Source organism: Myripristis murdjan, chromosome 21, assembly GCF_902150065.1.
Source record: "Myripristis murdjan chromosome 21, fMyrMur1.1, whole genome shotgun sequence".
Taxonomy (NCBI): Eukaryota; Metazoa; Chordata; class Actinopteri; order Holocentriformes; family Holocentridae; genus Myripristis; species Myripristis murdjan.
The window spans coordinates 9,884,750-9,905,484 of record NC_044000.1 but is presented as its reverse complement, the minus strand read 5'-3'; the positions used below and the strand labels follow the sequence as shown (position 1 = coordinate 9,905,484).

Sequence of the window (20,735 nt, the reverse complement as noted above, 5' to 3'; positions counted from 1 at the left end):
TGTAAGAACAGTTGACCTTTCAGAACTTGTTCCAAGTTGAGTTTGATAAGGAGCAAAGTAGTTCCAAGAGGAATCTCACCCCCCTCTTTGGCTATAAACCCCACCCCTTTCTCGTCTAACACTGTAATAATATTCAGATGGGGTTCATTGTGTGTAGTTGGTGTCGTGGCAAGAAAGAGAGATAAAATCATTTTCACAGTCATATGGGATTAATTTAGAACAGCAAAAATGAGCAAAATAGATGACATCCCAGTGACATTTCATGCCATGCCAGGGGAACAACAACTGCCTTACAGAACAGAGAACAAGAACACAACTTTACACTGTTCTGATTTATACTGTTCTTTATGTGCAGAGGCCCTATTTGATCAAACAGATAGACATACCATGTCTTTAACGCACAATCACAGTAGAGGCTGTTCCCTCCCTAGTCCTCCATCTGCATAATTTTTGTAGCTACAACACACACACACCTCAGCAGCCTCACACAATCTGTCTTGCAGATTTCCACTTTCCACATCAATGGTGTTTTCCGCCACCATTATAAATAGTCTGCCATCTAAACCCAGACATTTTATTGTGTTCAGTCAGCCCTTGCCCTCAGGCAGTCTGATTGTGAAGATTGTGCTATTCCATTATGTTAAATGCTGCACCCTTTAATAGATTAAGTCAATATATTCTGTAATACTGCTGTGTTTTATTCTTTATGCTGTTGTTTCCTACTATTTCTGTGATACCATTTAGTCTATAAGCTTCAAGCAAACAAAGATGAAGTGGAGAAACTTGTGATGTCTAGGATGGGTTTATATTTGACGTTATGGCACCCTCTAGTGAAGTGAAAGCATATAATCACATCTGTGCAGCTGCAGGATGAAGGTACAAATGATCCTCCCCTATTGCAAAGCGTTCACTTTGACTTCATGGACATGACACTCAGTCCTCTATGTGAATCAAAGATGCTGCATTTCTTTCCGTTATTCTTTTGCTGTGTTCGTGAAATTCACTAACTGTTAATTGCCAGACAGCTGACTCATAGTTGACAATATGCTGCTAAGATTATCAGCTGCTTCTCATTAGCATTGCATATCAGCTGTTTGGCAACAGAATTCGACTGTCAGCGGAAGTGTACTGTTTCTTAGATGCCACCTCTGTCACAATAATATATTCAAAACCTTTGCATGCAGCCAGCAGCCACCAGCTGAGTGTTGCTTGAGCTCACAAGGATGTCATTCTGCACAATGTTGCCTCAATTAGATTGCTGTCTCTCAATTTGTGGGTGAGAACACAAGAAACTGATCTTACATATGGCCTCAATCTGATGAACTCTAATGTCTAAGTGTATTTGTGTAATAATAATTACACACATACACAAAAAAGTGGTTACTTTTTTGTGTTTGAGCTTGCATAATCCATTGTGTTCACATTTGTTTATGTGTTAAAAGTATTATTTTAGTGTTTATTTTATTCATTTACCTCTTTATGAGACTGAATGTGTATCTGATGCTGAAAAACTGAGTTGTTTGAAGCAGATGTCTTAGAAAGGAACCATTTGTCCTTCCACGCTCCGCCTACGGTCCTTATACATGCAGGCAGCTGAAACACATGTAATTGCTGTCAGCAACACACACGAGTGGACGTGAAGCAGGTCTAAAACAGCAGAAAGAAACTGAAACATCTCTCAAAGTTAGGCTATTTCAGTCCAGGATACTTGCCCTGGTAACTCAAAAAGGAAATCAGTGCCAGCTGTATTAAAAGCACATATTTAAAAGTCTAAAATTGCAACTTTACCCAACTTGACATTTCTCATTCGAGCTTGTTCCAGCTGATCTTTGGCACTTTTTAGTTTATGCAATAGACCATGTTCACATTCTGGCCATTTTCTCTGACATGACACTCGGGGTGGGAAGCTCGAAAGGATGTCGCACTGCTGTGTTCCAGGTGGTATATCTTATAAACACGGAGAATCTGACAAAATGTCATCAAAACAATTCTACGGTGAAAATAGTACTGTATTACTGAAAATCTGGAGACATTGGGCCGTATTTCAGTTAAGGTTAAACAACCTACTTGATCACCTATTAGCTACCATTAGACAAAGCTAACGTGAGCACTCAGCTACTTTCTACCTAACATTACTGTTTGATAGCATTACATGATAAAATTCAAAAGGCGTAAATTAATTAGAAAATTTAAGTGAACACGTTTGACACACTTCTTTTTAAGCCCACTTGCTAAAGCCAATTTTTGCACCTAAACTGGCTATATTGTATAATTTCATCACATGATCAAATAGAAACTTGATCATGGACAACATCAAACACTCATCAGTGCACATCTGAATATGACAAAAAACACCAAAGAAAATAAGGAATTATTCATTTAATTGAATTTGATTTTTTAAAATAGTTTATTTATAGTTTTTAGAGTGAATGTCACATAAGCATATGATTTTGTTATAGATTACTACAGACTATTTTACCAAAAATGGCATATGGCTTTTGGCTGTTTTTAATTTAACATGAGTTCTTTTACATGAGTTCTTCTACAGGCATATGTTTCTGAGGTGGTAATGTGAATCACTGGCAGGGGCCTGTTCTCCACCCAACACATTGTTGGAGGGCCTGGTTTCCCTCCTCCACTCCGCAGGCCTCTGAACAACTGTGCTGCTTTTGAACCAAAACTTTAAACCATTTCTGCCATTTCTGTCAGCACCGAGTTTCCTTACGACTTCCACAAAAAAAAAAAAAAAAAAAAAGAACAGAAAAAGGGATATGAAAAGAAAAAGTGTTACACATTTCCAAACTCTTCTTGCAGCAAACCCCAAGTGTTGACTCTCCGGTCACATGATCTGTACATCTGCTGTATATACCATTTCCAGATAATAGTGTCATGTGCATCCACCTGTGCATGACTGGCCTGTAAACTCACCTAACTGAGGACCTGCCTCCAGCTTGTTAATTGACCACGAGTCCTGTTCATTCATTGGCTAGCATCAGTGACACTGTTTTTTTTTTTTTTATATATATATTTATTTTCTTTTTTTTTGCTACACTGACTATTGCTATTAGGTAATTCTGGCTGAGTTAATCCTTATATGCCCATGTGGGTGGACAGATTTCATTCAAATGAATAGTGGCCATATAAATGTGGAATTTACCTCCTACTGATAAATGAGCCAGGATGTGATCCATGTATCTGGTAATTTAGCTGGTAGGTGTGCATATAAATACCAAAGAATAAACACAAACAGGCTATACTGTTACCTTTGTAAATTAATTTCTCACGCTCCTATTATCTTTGGGGTCAATGTGACCCCGTTCAGTGTTTAATGCCTCTAAATACATGATTTTTTTTTTTCTGTCATATTTAATGGCTATTCCTAATTTAATGATAAGTGAGTAAACATAAAATTAACATGATCATATCTTTTCAATGTCCTGGATGCATTTTGTATGCATCAGTGTTTCTCTGTGGTCGATTGGACCCCAGGCTTTTTTTTAGCTGCATGAAACACACAAGAAATATCAACATTTCACACAAATTTGTTTTAGCTGGGGAACTACATCATGCCATTTATAATCTCTGAAAAACTTCCCTCTGCCTTATGGCCTCTGCTAAAATAGCCAACTTGTCATAGTATGAGAACCACTGATAGTAAATGTGACATTTGGGAGGAAAAACAGGGTTCCCACAAGGGGATGGATATTTAGATAGTCAACAAGACATATCAAATACCTGACTTTTAAACTTGGGTAACATTTTTTTTTTTTTTTTTAATTATTATTATAGTCATTTTCTGGAGGTTTAAATTAAGGCTATGGCCAACCCTTTCAGCCCCAGTCAAACCTGTCCCCTACTGTGAATGCTAGTGCACCTATAAACATCAAAATTTTCATTGTTTATTTCATAAGTTGCACATATATTCTTTTCTAAAGAGCAAAATTACATTATTAAATCATTTTCCTGGTTGTATTAATTAATTAATCAATCAATCAATTAATTAATTAATTTGTGCATTCACCAAATTGTTACCATAAAAGACTTTTTAAATGTAAACAATTATTGCAAGTGTTCTGTGTGAATGTCTGCTGCTTATTTAACTTTAATGGTGGGAGTAGGTTAGAGTTAGGGTTCACTGATCGATTTTTTTTTTTTTTTTTTTTTTTTTTTTTTTTTTCAGCTCCTGTTATTACAGACTGGCAGAATGTGACTGCTACTCAACAATACAAACCTGTGCATCTATTTTTCACAGTCTGTATTGACTGAGCAATAAACAAGTGCATAGCCCAGCTTCAGATCGTGCTATTATCGTCCATCAGTGGCTCCAGATAGGCAGGTTGTCCTCCGGAGTCACGTGGTCACCCTAAGCATCCTTTGCAGATGAAGCAAGCAGCGTTCGTGGCGTGTCTCCTGGACGCTGTGGATATGGATCATCACGAGTAGCCTCCTGCTTTATTCCGTCGCAGAGTCTCTTGCATCTGCTTTTTTTCTACGGCTGGACTGCTCTCGGAAATCGCAGGTAAGTCGGTTAAATCCGGCGTAATTAAACATGAACATTATTGAACTGGATTGCTGGAAGTGGGCAAGTCCTGCACGCGTAGGCATTCAAATTATGTTGAGTCGCGGCCGTGCAACAAAGAAAGGCGCTTGAGCAAAGTAGTCAAGTGTGCTCTAAATGAAGCTTTTGGCGCAGGTGGCTGACTCAGATGCATATATGAATGTCAAAGAGCTCGTCCCTCCCCAGGTATGTTGATGCGTGTGGGCGCAAGGCTGCGCTGTGTAGCCTGTTTTCATTGTGTGCAGGTGGAGCGCCGCTACGGAGGCGGTGGCTCCGGGCTGCCTTGTTGTGCTGTAGTAGTGTGACTGTGACTGTAACACACTGATCGTTGTTCTGCCTCAGAGCTTTTGTCTGCTGTGCAGCTACACAAATCATGCCGCCTCTGCCCCCTCAGAGCACACAAGGCTAGAAACCCGGTCTTCATCCCGCACAGGTGCCAAATAGCCGGACATGCAAGTTCAAGGAAAAGCCGGAGGTGGATAAGGTCACACTGCAATGACACAGCAACAATCACAGCGCTGGTGCACATGTACAGGATTCTGAAAAACTGAGCTACTAGGCCGAAAAATTGTCACTAGACAGCTGGCTGTTTCCCTCACCAGATGGCAGTGGTAATCTGAGACCTTTCAGTTTCACTGTTTTCTAAATAGGGAATATCAGAGTATCTCAGTTGATACTGAACATTGCTACTTATGATCAGATAGCTCTTAAAGCTGTGATGTAGTGTTGATTTAAAGATCAAAGATTTATCCTACCTTAATGTAACTACTTTGAATGAGTTGTACTATAAATCTGTTATAATGCTAGGCTATTGTATAACAACCTAAAAAAAAAAAAAAAAAAATGGGTAAACCTAGATGACAAATGTAGTATAATTGAGCAGTCCTAGACTATAGCCTAGCACTGCACAATTTGTCCACAAATCAGTAAGTTCACATATGCATTTTATGTGAAAACATGCTGCAACATCCAATGTGTCCAGTAGAAAGCTATTTGAAAATGTTGCATGTGGTTTCTGCATGTGCCAGGTAGATAACAAAAATCTACCATTAAAGATGCATGACATGCTGCGTACAATATTGGCTACAGTATATAATAACTGGTTTTGATCATATGTGATAATCCTAACAGTGCAGGGATATTTGTTAAATGCCCCGTTTTGTCTGGGCGTTTTGTGTACTGCTCAAGCTTATTTTGCTTTTGTACATATTCAAAGTTGCTTTGGACAGAAGTGTGATATAAATGCACCACACTGTTGTAGTTTGATGCCTTTGCAGAAGTATGAGCCACCATTTGTCTTAGTTTGCTGCCCACTGGTCTCTCTATATTTAGATGTATATATCAGACAGTCCTCTGCTGCTTGAACTGGCTGGGAGTGAAGGGAGTGGTCGTTACCTGGCAAGTGCCTATAAAATAAATCTCTGCTGCTGGACTCTGTCTTGGAACCCATCGGCTATCATCTGATGACGCTGTAGCTTCTGAGCCAATAGTTTGGTTTTTCGGATGAGGCGAGAAACAAGCCGGAAACCGTGTCTGTGTCTTTTATTACACAAGTCAAATGATTCTCCACACAATTCAAAAACATGAATACTTTTTGTAGGTGTTTTAGGTGCAGATGACATTTCTGCAAATGTGCTCTACGTCTTTCACTCACCACACAGACCGCTTGCCTTCATAAAACAGATTGATAGATACTCCTAACCTCAGTCTGTCCGGCTACCAGGAGAGCACAATTCGATGGTCTGTGCTTTTGAAGACAGTAATGTCCTACAAAAATGTTGTAGCAGTGTTCCCTGCCATTTGTCAGACTTCACAGCAGTGCCAATGTGTTGGGGCCACAAAGCTCCTTTTCTGGCTCTGGGGCACAGTTGTGAATTTCTGTAGAAACACACCAAGCTTTTCCACACAAAGAAATAAATCTGAAATTCTATAGTGCTGAATGGTATTTATGGTGCCGCACGGCATTGAATGTTCAGTCAGTGTTTGGATTAATAGGTGTACTGTGTAGTCTGCAGTAATGGACTGAATAACATGTACTCTCCTTTTGCGCTGTATGTGAGATCTTGTTGCCCATGTGTAACAGTATGTACTGTGAAAGTCTCCAAATGTTTCTACACCACTGCCAAGACAAATTACTGTCCATTTATTGTGTGATCAAAGTTAATCTGATTCTGCCACCTTCATTAAGTGTCATGATAATTGCTTTCTAATATGATTTACTACTAAGAAAGGTTGAGAACCTGTAAATTAATCTAGTGGATCAGTTGTCTGTTGCCAGTTGCCTGAGCATTTTCCCTGCACTGAGTAGACCTCTGGCTGTATGAAGAAGGTCAGGCCATTGTCACACAGTATATTACAGGTGACACGTGTGTAGGCCAACTGTAACCCCTAGCCCGCATTGTTTTTCAATGGTGTTTTCTTCAGTGGTATTACTCATTTGTACTGTGGATTTATCTGTCATCGGCGGTTTTGTTTGTTGTCTTCCATGTCGTTTGGCATTCCCCAGCTACCATTTTACACTCTTTGTGGACTGACCCTCACTCAGGCATACACTCACACCCCCCTCCCACCTCCACCGCACACACTATCAATGTCTGTCACTCACTTGTATATGTCAGCGTCCCCTTCACACATTCAAAGAGCCCCAGCCTTCCAGAGGTTTCTCATTACCCAGCTGGCATGAAGTGGGTGGGACGTTTGCTACCAGCAGGGTGTTAATGGTGGGCTGGGCTGGAGCCCCTGTCCTTCCGGAGGTCAGCTCTGGCTAAGGTGACTATACACTCCACTGGTGGCCAATCAGGAAGACAGAGAGCCCCATCAGAGGCAAAGGAAGGTAGGAAGGAGCATGTGTATGGGGTCACAGCAGGCTGCTGTTAATAGGGAGGACAACTTATCCCTTGCTACATTTAAATACTGTGACTTCTTGAGAAAAGTACTGGGGAGGGAGGAGGTTTTATAGGTTAAGCTTAGTAGGGCTAGCAGTGAGGGCTGTGTTTTGAAATGTCAGCGCACAGATCATCCACTTATTTTATAATTAGTGCAGTCTAAATAAAACCAAGTATTAGAGCTCGCCTTGCATATGGTGACAGACTGAATGAATGGAGGATTCCTTCATTCTCTGCTGTCTACAGCAATGTGAAGCTCTAACTTTGAAGGGCACTCTCTAAAACAGAAAATAGTTAATTTTGACAACAGCGATCCGAGCTCGCAAAAGCAGATCTCCTTGAACATTCGCAAGGTACTCAAAGAAAAATTTTGTGATACAATGAATTGGAAAATGTTTCTGAAAGTGTGTTGTGCAGTAACTGAAGTGTTCATTGAATCATCTGTGAGTGGGTGGAATATATTTTGGTCATGAATTCATATCAAGGTTGTAGTGCTTTCTGATCCAGTTTTATTTCCTAAAATGCCTTGATGGAAGAACATAAACACTGGCTTATTAAGTTTTTTTTTTTTTTTTTTTTGTTTTTTACCACTTAATCTCGCCGATAGGTTTTGCAGAAAAAAGACCTTGGATAAAGAGATTCCAAGATATTCTCATTGGGCTTTTGGAAGGCTAGCCAAGTATGTTGTTCCTGGAGATGCAGTACAGTGTAATAATGCCATTTCTCACAAAGCAATTGTGCAAGTGCTCAGCAGCTAACCTGTAACTGCTCCTCATATTCATCTCAACAGCATAATTGTATCTGTGCAGAGCCTGGTGCACAAGGCGAGCTAGCAGCCAGCTGTAAATGTCTCAAAGGGAACAAGTGAGTCAGCTGAATGAAACAGACAGATGTACCGTGTCTCATGGTGACAGCGGGAAAATGTCAGTTCCAAATGAGACTGGCCCCTCAGGATGTATTAGTAATGTTTAGCTATTTCTATGACTGCTTTAAATCCACACAAGCTGGTATTCGCATACTGTATGCTTAGACCAGCCTGACATTTTTGTCTTGAGTAAGCTCATAGGAGTAGACTATATATTTGCTGTTTTACTCCCAGTACTACAATATTCCCACCTACTGTGGATGCTAGAGTGAACCTAATTGCTTGCTTCCTCTCATAGACGCTTAAGAGTCAGAACAACCCTGCCCCCTACCTGAAGTGGCCCCAAAAAATCAATCAGTTATCAATAAGCCACTGGTGAAGGAGTTAACTAAGGGTTACAAGAATGGGATATGTAGCTTAGAGTGATGTCTGCACTTTGGAGTGGAGGCTTAAGTGCAGCCATACATTTAACACACCTCAATCACTGGTGTTTGCCATCCAGTCCTCCCTTGAGAGTGATGCTCAGCACTTGAGGAAGTGAATTCATGTACATGCATTCATATATATAGCGGTGTACATGTAGTGTGTATATATAGGGATGCAGCGTGGCGTATGACATGTGAATGATATGGTATGTGACGCCCTTTGAGACATGCTTATGATAAGGGGCCATATAAATAAACCTGACTTGAATGTATACAGTGCATGTGAACAAAAGTTCAAGTCGCTGTAAGTGAGTTAGCTCAGTGTGAGAGCTCATCCTCAGCATATTGCATGAAACACTTAAACAGGCCTAAAGTGTTTGAAATTTAATGGAATAAAGGCTTCTATATTGACCATGAGGATTGGAGGATTGTGGAGGATTATTGCAATTCATCACAGAATGCAAATTGTTAGCTATATAATAGCAGTTTCCCAGACTCCAGTGTTTAAAAATAGTGTAGCTAATGAGAATTTAAAGGTGCAGGGGTGGAATTCTTTATTGTGACGAGATCTGTGGTGGGGTGAGTGGAAATTGTTTTTGCTGCCTTGCCCTCTATCCCTCTGCATAGAGTAATTACGGACCAACAATTCCTGGCATGTTTACATGGATGAGAGGCACCTGTTGTCTTCCATGTCCAAGCCGAAATAATCAGCTGCATCTATTTTGGCGACGCCGGGATAATTAAGCGATCCCAAGGTGCCTTCTGTTGTTTGTCTATATGCGTATTACAGCAGTTTTCAGTTTGGACTAATTAGTGAGGGTCAAGAAAACCTAATAAAAGAAATGCCTGACAAATTAATATTAATTTGACTCAGCTGGCCCAGTATATTTCTAACCAACAGGGCTCTACTTGGTATATCGTTTTCCGTTTCTACTGTTTGCTGCAGAACAAGTACAGGCCTGTTTACCGGTTGGTTAGCGCTGTCTTAACAGTCTGAACAAATACTGGACAATCTTGATATTTATTGGAGATTGACAGGAAATATGGGAGCTATAGGGTACGGCCAAGGTTACTTTAAAGACTTACTTTAAACTGTGTATGTGGGTGGTGGATGGAGGTATGTTTATGCATCTGTCGGCACGTGTTGACCCTGGACACTGTACCACAATTTCCCATGAACGTATCTTTTCCGTCAGATACATTTTTTGTCCTTTTTCCTGCAGGTTATGCCATCCCAAAGGCTTCCTGGATCCCCAGCCGTGAAAGAGAAGGGCTGATAGCAGCTCCCTCCCCCACCCCCAAGATCCTGCTGCTTTGCACCCCGTCTTTCCCTCATTCCCCTGCTTATTCCCCTTTCCCAGTCATACTAGCCCCTTTTCCCTCCCCCAGCCATACCTGACCTCACCCAACCATCCCTGTCCCCTCTCCCTGACACACTAAGCCCTGTCCGCCCCCTCTAGGACATCATTCCAGCTGTGCCCACCCATATCACCCTATTCCGAGTTACACCCATCCATATCCCCCTAATAAAACCCCTTACCCACACCCAGTCCAACGTCCTTATCAATCCCTAGGTTTCCTCACCCTCTCCCAGCTACTCCATAGCCCCTTTGCCCCAGTCTCCCTCCCCTGTCATAGATCTATTTCCTGCTTGCTGGCTGCAGCCCAGGCCCCATGGCTACAGGAGGTCATGCCCCTGAGACAGATGTGTTGATCAACCTGCATCAGGTAAGGCCGCCTCTTTGGGCTGTGTTGGAATTGTCAAATTGACCCACTATGAGGAATAAATAATAGCTGAGTCACAACGCTAGGCATGATTTTTACACATTTCTCATCAGTCTAAATCCTAAAGTGGGACTTCAGTGGAGAAGGGTATCCCATCACTATAATCTGAGGCCACGATAGATTTGTGCTATTTGCTCAAATAGAATTCTGGTGTCAGGTATGTACATTTCCACTGACACGAAGTGGCAAATTGAAAAGATGCAAAATACAATCTGTTTCTTAAACAGCACTTCGCCAGAGACAGATGGGCTCACTGACACAGTATCTTTTGCCTCAGTTGAAACTTCTGTATCTTTTGGTGTAAAGCAATCACAGATCGGTCGGTAAACATGAGCATGCTGTGCATAGTTTACTCACGGCACATTGCAAGGATTTCTGTGCATGAGGTTCAATTTGTTTTTCAGATAATTACCTTTTGCTGCCATTTGGAACTGCCTACATGCAAATTTGCCTCATGCAGCATTAATGGCATGTATTATTCACATTAAGAAACCTTTATTTATAAAGAAGAGACGTGTTGTTGACCTCACTTATATGTTTCCCACACACTACATCAATACATATCACACACACACTCACAACAAACACAAGCTCTTACTCTTTTTCTAGCCCAATACTTATCTGTTATGTATTCAGGGGGGGATATGGTTGCCTTTTGGCCACTGTCCCTCTCAGGAGGCTCTCTGTGCAGCTCAGTGCTTTGAATGGCATGACCTTGTGAAAAAGGCAACAGCTTTCAGCTTGACTTGAATAGCCCTGATAATTAGACCTGATTGCTACACCATCTCCTAAGCTACTGACTGATACAGAACCAGTGGCAGAGTTCCTGGGGCAAGTACGATAATGCACACTCCTGCAGTTATGCTCTCTGTGTGTCTCTGTGCGAGTACTTAGGTTGTGATTCTCCTGTTTATTCCAATTAGGGATTTGTAAAAGAGGCTGTGTAAGCAAGAGGCAGCGTCTTCCCTGTTAAACTGTCTGTTCCTCTTACAAATATAATGAACATGTGCATATTATAAGGAAAAAGGAAAACACAAGAAAATAATATTGTTATGACGGTAAACAAAACATGCTGTGAGGAAATTAAGATGTATACCAGACTGCAGAGTCATTTGCTGCAAGAAAAGGAACATGGTTTGCCCTCTTCAACTTGCAGCAGTTGTTTTTCTTTGTGGGATTTGAAAATAAGGGGGGAAGGGTAAGGGTTGGGAAATCATTGCGACTGCTTTCACAAAGATGGAAAAATTTGACTGCCAAAAGAGGATGGACATGTGGAGACTGGAAAGGGAGAGCGATTCGGGCAAAAATTGCCAGCCAAATGAGTGCAATAGAGTTTGACTTTGCAGAGGAAAACCACCCTGAGAATTGAGAGAGGAAGGGATGGGAGCAGTGTGGGTAATATGCGTGTAGCAGATGTTACTATGACAGCTGGTACATTGAAGTCATGCTCAGGGAACGAGTTTGAAGAACAGAGCGAGATAAAAGGGTTGAAATGCTTTTCTGCCAGGTAGCCAAGGGTGGAACAAACAGCAAAACACCCTCAAGGAGGGGTTCTGTTAGTTGGCTGATATTTTCCTTAATTATAGGAAGGAGTACCAGTGTATAAATCTACTTTCGTAAAAGTTGAAACCAACACCATTGAAATGTACTGAGAGAAGAAGTTACTGAGACACCTTTTGGCAAAGTGAACATTATTACATATGCTTTTATTTCCCCCATGCATTCTTAAAAATGAGAGACCTCAAAAATTAGATATTACAAATTAGAGCCAAATTACTCTCGTCTTTTTTGCCAAGTGCCCATTAACTGCAAATGTATCCACAATTTGTCAGTCAGCACTGGTCCAGTTTCTGAGGCTTAAGTAAAGCCTCAGAACTTGGCGATAGAGGTGATTCAAAAGTAGAGTTCTTCAACAAAAATGTACATAAGTAAAAGTAAAATTACTGACTTAAAAAAAGCACAAAGTACACAACATGATGCAAGTAAATGTTATTAGCATCTTCCACCCTTGCAAGTAGCTATAAGAGGATGGGTCAGACTGTTGCAGCCAGGATGCGTTTGCCTTTCCCTCCAGACATGTCATGTGTAGTCACTGATTTTGCATGATTTGCTGTAAAGTGAGTTACTCAAAAGATGATTTAAGAGGCCGTATCTTTTTCCAGAGATCGAGGAGAGTTCAGTTAGTTGGAATTGAACAGTATTCCCAGTGTTGGGAATACAAGACACCTTGAAACCATTTCTCAAGGGGAATTTCACTAACAGTTGGTTTTCAGTTATATAAAACCAGCACAACTTTGACTTTCTGGAGATCAAAGCCATTATCTTTTAGCATAAATTCCTCAGGTAGAGGTGCCAGTGTAGCAGTAACTCCTAAACCAGTGCTAACAGCTGGCGGATTATCCTGACAACAAGTTTCATCAGCACCACAAATGCAGTGGATCCTTACTGTAACCCAGTTGTTTACATTGGATACATTGGAGTGGGGCTTGCAGTTGGACTAAGTATGAACTCATGTAACTGCATTTTTAACCTTCATTTACACTCTTTTTCAGCAGCATCCTGATTAATAGTTCTTCAGCTACACACATTCACACCCAGCAGCTCCACAATGCTTGTTCATCGGTGACCATTTGAGTAATGTCAGTGGAACACTTAAAGGTTGCTATGCTGAATCACATGATATTATTTTGTTGGTTGTGGTGTCTTTCACTCCTAACCTCGATAATTCCAGCTGGAGCTGGTTTTTGATAAAGGGGCATTCTGGTCCAAAGCTTTTTCTCTAACCCTCAGGCTGTTGCTGCCCTTTAAAGCAGCCTGTATATTATGAATGTCAAAAAAAAAAAAAAAAAGAAAAGAAACCGTCTTATGCAATTTGCTTTAATGGCATTGGGTTGGCTCTTTGCAGTCAACATTGTTGCATTGCTGTAAAAAGGAGACAGTATGGAAGCTAGGCTGCCGTGCCCACAGTTATACCATTGGCTTGACACTCACATCCACTGACAATGCACAAATCATTTTTATCGTAGCACACTTTTTACAAAACGAATCACAAAATGCAGACATTAAAATAAGGCTAACACATCTAACTATTAATTGTTCCATTCCTCCAAAGATAGATCTTTCAGGAAGATGGTTGTCTGGAATGAAAGGCACATTGAACTGCTTTTATGACTGTGTTATTCCCTCCAATGGCTCAGCACAGGGATGAGTCACACAGGGTCTGTGGAAAATGCTCATGTCTTGCATAGCAGCCTGTTTTATAGCTGTTAGTCCAGTGAAATGCATTAGCCTATGTGCAATCAGGTGCTTGAAAGAGCCAGAGGGTTCTAAGGGAGAATGAGCTCCCAGTTAAGTAGGTAATATGTCATTATGCCTGGTGGTACTGGACTGGAGTTTACCTCACTAGATACTCATTTACAGTGGTGCCAAGTAACAAAAGAACAATGGTTCAAAAAGAATTAACTCAGGCGTCACAGACTCCAGATTCTTTAAATGCATGTACACATTTTAAGTCTGCAAATGACAGAGGTAACTCATTAAAAACAAATAAAACTCAGACTGGGAAACACACCTGTCAGAGAGAGATTTCTGAAACTACAGGGGGGCTAACACGGTCAAGGTCAGGTCCTGGCACAAGACAGCCTAAGGCAGTGTTCATGGAGTGTAGAGGGACTGTAACATAGTAACACAACAATACATCTAAACATAGATCACCACACGGCCTTGCTTTTCAGTCCTATCTGCCCAAAACATGTTGAAGAAAAACAGCCAAGGAGTGCTGGCAGTAACTCATTCTTGCCTGTACGTGGTGCTGTTTTTATTTATTTTTTGGCCTTTGTTTCTTGTGTGTTGCAGTAGCCACTAGGAATGACTGAGCTCAGCGAGGGAACAGGGAGTCAATTTCACATGTCAAGTCATGGCCGATCTTTGAATTTGCATTTCCTAGTGCCGGAATTTCAATAGCCAAATCCATTTTTTTGTCATATCCAGATTGTATCCAGATTGATTTTAGAGAGTCTGGACAGCAGAAACACCATATAAAATGTGATTTTTGCGATTTTTTGTTTTTTTTGGAGGTGGTGGAGGTGGTCTGAAATGCGATTCTACAGATGTAGAGTCCGGATGTGTGTTGCATTAATGTAACACACAATGACAATGTCAGTTCAAAGTGACAGAAGTGCATAATAGCAGCTGCTGTTACCATGGATATGTTAATTAATATTAACCTCCTCCATTGCTGAATTTGTCTAGTGCGACGGAGATGTTCTGCACCACGATTTGGTAGCACGATTGTTTGGAGAGCAAGATGATGGATCTCCATTTCTCATAAACGGCGTCTCCAGCGTGTAGAAATTGACGCCTACATTGTTACCATAGCAACCCATGCAGATAAGTTGGTGATGTCTGAACCACACAAATCCGAACTGATCATTTGAAAATAAATAAGTCTTAAAGATCAAGAACAAGGCCGAATTGACTTTCATCCATTCTTTCCCTAATGTTAACCATAACCTAACCCTAACCTTAACCATAACCCTAACATTAACCCTAACCTTAACCAATTAGCCAAAGTGATCACCCAAAATGTAAAAAAATCTGTCTTTGTATTGAGAAATGCTGATTAGTGACAGCTGTCATGATTGAATCTGTTTATTGTTTATTCTCCCTTTATATATATTTTATATTGTATTGAAATATGTTGACATAGAAATGTAATGTTCATATATGGTACAGCACAGCCAAGTGCCTGAAAAAATATGCTTTATTTTCTTTCAGTTTCACTCTATTGATATTTTGAAGGAAATGTCATAATAAAGAAGACATTGCACCTGCCATATGTCGAGGAGTTTATCCGTCTGCTTAGCTGTGCTCAGGCCGAACAGTGAAGTCATCCACACTGTTTTTCAGCCATGTTTGACTAATAACCATGATATCTGGGTCAGCCTGAGAGGCAAGTGTGCTCAAATGATTGAGCTTGAGGTGACTAAGCATGCTCTGAATATTTAAATGTTAAAAAAAAAGAAAAAAAAAGAAGAAGCTTTTTTTCAGATTTAAAAACACCAGGCTCAGTTAACTTATTATTATTCCCTCTGAAAATAGAACACACACACACACCAGGAGCTGAACTGTCCTGTCAAAACACGACATCAGTACTACTTACACTGTGTCCCACCAGCTAAGGCTGAAAAGTTGAGTGTAACATATATGTGCATATGAAAACCTGCTCAACATGTGTATATGACAGTAGTGGCTGGTGACTCCAAAAATTGGGAAAGAAGCATGTATTTGTAATACATATTAGATATGATGCCCATATCTCTATACATAGAAATGTGTTAAATTCAAATATGTCTTATAGATAGGTATTTAGGCCATATGTGGGAATCTGCTGTATGGACATGTATTACATTTCTGTATGGGATATGACCACAGCAAATATTAACATCTAATCTTATTTGTCCTGGGTGTTATTTCAAAAGCAGAAACAGTGTTTTTTTTGTTTTGTTTTTTTTTTTATCTCTGTGCTGATGCTTTTGCTATTGGAATTCAGTGCACTTGTATTAATCTTTATCAACAGTGAGAAAAAAAGAAACTGGCAGGTTGATCAAGACATGTATGGCTTAAACATTTGATAACTGTTTTGTAGGCAAGTCAGGTAAAAGGAGACAAAGCAGGGTTAGTAAATTAACCAGATAACTTTAAATGGTGTTACAAAAACATTTTCCTAATCTTTTTTTATGATGAACAATCATCAACATGTATGTCATATTCCTAAACAACATTAATGTTTTGTGTTACAGATGCAAATACCTATCACCAGGACGTAGCACCAGAATTTCCAGCTATTTGTGTTAACTTTCTTGTCCTGCTTTGTGGAATACTCTCCTGTAGGCCTTCCCAGCCTTTTATGTTTACTCTTGTTGTAAGTGTAATTCAATTAGAGTGTTTACTGCAGCTTTATGCCAAAATGCACAATGAGGCAGTTGCAGTTTGCTCAATGGACAGTGGAAATGGACAACCCAGATGTGTTAAAATCAGCTTTATTTTCACAGCCTTTAGTTTAATAATTAAATAGTTATACCAAAAGGCTGTAGCTGCAGGCACCTGCAAAATGAGCTCCTTAGCTGTGTTTCTGCGGTTTTATATTGATGGATAAGTAAAGATGTGGGAGTAGAAATAAACGTGTGTTGGTCAGATATTTGAGCATATTTAATGATTGACTCACGTTTAATGAAAAGCAGCTTGCCTGCGTGTTAGAGTTTAACTTTGGGTCACACCAGAACAATTCACATTAATTTCTGTGGTGTGCATTTTCAAATAATTGCTCATAAACACCAGTTGCACGGTGAAAAGAAGATGACACAAATTATGCTGTTATTTATGTTTGCTGTGATTTGATTGTCTGGGACGAGTGCCAGCTACTTAAATCATAGAGGGTGGGATGGGGAGAGGCAGAGCGAGGTGGGGGATGCTGTGTTTCAAACACTGATGGAAAAAACAGGAAGCAGCAGGAGCAGAAGACTCTGCAGGAAGACAAACCAACTGCATTTTCCTATAAATTTGTATTTTAATTAACATTATGGGATCAGTGGCAGAAAAAAAATGCTCCAAATTACAAATCAATTCCCCCGGGGCTATCTGCACAATTGACAGATCCTCTTGCCCTGGCACTGGATTATAAAATGTGCAGTAGCTGCCTGGAGGACAAACACACTGTAGCCTAAAGGCATCAGCTGTGAAATCTGGCACAGTACAAAGACAGTGACAACTCTATTACAATAGAGGCATCTCTGGTTCCGAGACATTGTACATCATACATTCTCTGTCATTCAGCTTGGCAGCACCGCATTCAGCTGTCCTAATATCAAATGATGCGAGCCCACACATACTGTGAATACGTCCCATTTTTGACTGCATCATTTTGTACCGACAGGCCCCTGCAGCCCGAATGGTTGTATAGATCTGAAGGTTGAAAGGCGGGGAGGCTGTCTGATGATTACTGGTGAGGGGGAACATTCATCACCAGCTATGTACACCAGACCAATTTTGTAGTTTCCTGTCGCTCTGTATCCGACCAGTTCTGCGTTTTTGTTGATGTGTATTTCAAGTACACGAGATACTGTGTAAATAAGACAGCTTTCGAGTTGCTGAGATGTTTTTTTTTGTTGTTGTTGTTTTTTTTTCATGTTGACACAGCGAGGCTAATGACTCCTATAGACTTCAAGTCTTTATGCTAAGCTAACTTAGCTAACTAAAGTGCTACCCAAAGGAACTGAACCGCTGGACATATAGAGGTGAAAATTGTATCCAACATTTTGTCTCAGTCTGTTTAAGTCCAGAGAAAGGGTATTTTGCCCAAAACTTTGGACTGTTCCTTTAATATCGGATAATGACCTACCAGTGTGGCGGGCTGCAAACAGATGGAGGAGATATTTTGTCTTCTAGTCTTGAAATTTTCATTTTGAGTATGATTTTTTTTCATTATTCAAAGGAAAATTCCACCCTAAATTACATAATGCATATGAAGACGTGCAACTGTGCATTTTAGTTAGCTTACAGTAGATTTAAGGTCAGAAGAACTGAAAGTTGTTTTGCGTTGCAACACACATTGTTCTAAGATGGACCCTGTGCATATAAAATTACAATTTAACATAGTCAGACTACAATAACAACAAATTAAATACCAAATAAAGAGTTAAACAAATGCTGATGGGAGAGAGAGGGTCGCTGTGTTGCGTAAACTACAATATATCCATGAGAATACATACAGACAGCAGACAGACACACACATACAGCACATACACACCCTCTCTCACACACAGACACCCACCCTCATCCATATTAGTCAGCAGCTGATAAATATTTTAATGCATCTCCCTGGCCCAGCATTGCACTAAAATAAATAATTTATGCTGTAGTGAAAGTTGGGCAATTTGTGGGACAGACATTTATCTTGACCAGTGGGAGAGAAGAGTGGAACTGAGGTTAATGGCTGAACTGCAATGATTGTTGTTGTATATGAGCTATACCGGTAAGCTGTGGCAAGTACATGAAAACCTGACTACTTGTTACTATATTCAACATGTCCAACATGATAAAATGGACTGCTGCTTTTCTGTTTGGGATCCTTCATCTGTGAATCAGTGTTTTTCCTTTGTCTATTGTTGTCCCACTCCTATTCATGTTGTGTTTGCACCAGCTGGGTTGGGGTTGCCCTCCTCCTGTGTCCCTCCTCCCCACCTGACTTCAAAGCTGACATGAAAGTCTTGTCCAACTATCCAGCTAGTGGTCCGTGGGCCGGATATGGCCCTTTTGATTTTTCCTACGGCCCCGAGAGGTTGAGAGTAAATCAAACTGGCATCTGTATTAGCCTAAGTAGGCTACATGCCTTCTTAGGCTACTGTTAGTCTGATAGCTAAATTCATCCAGATTTCTGTCTTTATGGATGTGGGCTTGTCAGAAAAACAGTTTTCGTGGGTGTGTAAAGACCATTGCAAACAGCGCTATGACCAGCTGGTATTTTGGTGACCTGGAAACAGACTTAGTCCATTTATGTGGTATTTTCATGCTTGCACACCAGGCTTGCCGCCAGGGTGGGTGGGGTGGTGCATCGAAACGGGAGGCTTATTTAGATGAGGAAGTGCAAGGCAAGGCCACGTCAGCAACATTATCTATCTTGCCATACCTGAAGCCATCCAGGGTGCTGCAGCTCTGGGTGTGCGGCTGCATGGAAACCTATTATGCAAATGGAAAATTGTGCCAGATATTAGGCCAACGACTCAGCAGCAACATAGATTCAACAATTTGTTGTCAAGGACATTAACTGCATAGTACAACAAACATTTGGCATGCTCTAAATGTGTTTCAGATGTTTGGACAAGTCAGGTGGCACATCACAATGCAGAGCTCAGAGAGTCAGTGCATTCTTTGTGACATGCAGTGTTTCTGTGTTGATATATATACCGTGTAGCCAGTGTGCCAATATGACTTTCGGAGGAAACATTACAAACATTAAGGCAGAGAGAGGCTGAGCTGAATGTGGTGATGGTATGAAGGTAAACTTGATGCCAGCGCATGGGAGAGCAGGGGCCAGCTTGCACAGGAGTTGTAGCCATGGATTTCATTTTCTTTAATGCATTAGTTAAATTTGTTACTTTATTTAAGAAAAAAAAGCATTAATGAATTGCATATCTACTTTATTTTTTTTCATTTATTCATCTGACATAATGAATTCCATGAAGATAATACTTAATCTCAAAACCCTCTAATGTATTCCACTACACCCGTCCCCTTTATGTTTAGTGCGCGTGGGCATGGTTGCACTCAGATGAATGAAAATAGAGAGTGATTTTGGATATGACCTCACTGACCGTGCACTAGCACGCAGAGCTTAGCGCTTTTTGTTATAACTGCAGAGTTAAAATAGGGCCCCATGTCTCCTTGGCTTGTTAGATGTAGCCATCCCTGTTGTGCTTGTGTATCAAGCTTTGGAGCCCTATCTGTACTACTTATTTGTAGGGATGGGCTGTTTTCTGGAATTGATTATAATGATACCATTAAAGTGGAAGAGAAGAAATGCAATGGCTATTTTATTTCATGTAATAATAGATCTAATAGCATTATATTGTGAGAGCAAGAATTACTGCCAAATAACTCTGTGTGGCCCACGATCTCCAAGTGAATTTCCAATTCTGCCCACTTACTGCTGAAGTTGAATAGCCCTGGACTAGGCTATAGCACTATATCACTTTTTGTTGGAAGCTCTCTACTACCGAAATATCTGCCTCAGATCATATGAGACTACTTCATATTGTCACTCAAGTACATGAACATGCATTACAGTGGTGTGATTCATTTCAGGGACTTTAGTTTCCGCAGTATTGCTTACCGAGACAGGAAACAAGTCCTCATTTCCAGTCAAGTCCTCATTTCCAAGTGTTTCTGCAAAAATCAAATGAGGAGAAGGTGAAGTGAGAACTGTTTTTTTTTTTTTTTTTTAGTGAAATCAAACAGCATGAATAATGAACAAAGCTGACCTGGCCAGACTGGCCTTGGCCAACCAGGCCCTCTGATGGAAACAAGTTTTTTTTTTTTCTCTACAGTCAATTTAAAACTCTCCCTGTTGTGCTCTATCTGGTACACATCTGCCTATGCCTTGTGCATATTGCATATAGGTAGCTGAGATCATTAAATGCATCCTGTCCCTTCATCCCACT

At 40.5% G+C, this 20,735-nt stretch overlaps 1 protein-coding gene across 1 annotated transcript in view; it reads left to right on the top strand.

Annotated features, from left to right (window-relative positions):
• Positions 1–4,423: 4,423 nt before the first annotated feature.
• Positions 4,424–20,735, top strand: part of slc4a3 (solute carrier family 4 member 3) — a 61,483-nt gene continuing 45,171 nt past the window's right edge. The window contains exons 1-2 of the mRNA XM_030080331.1: positions 4,424–4,519; positions 9,957–10,461. Coding sequence (XP_029936191.1) covers positions 10,408–10,461 — 54 coding nt within the window. The 5' untranslated portion in view covers positions 4,424–4,519; positions 9,957–10,407. The remainder of the gene's footprint in view (positions 4,520–9,956; positions 10,462–20,735) is intronic.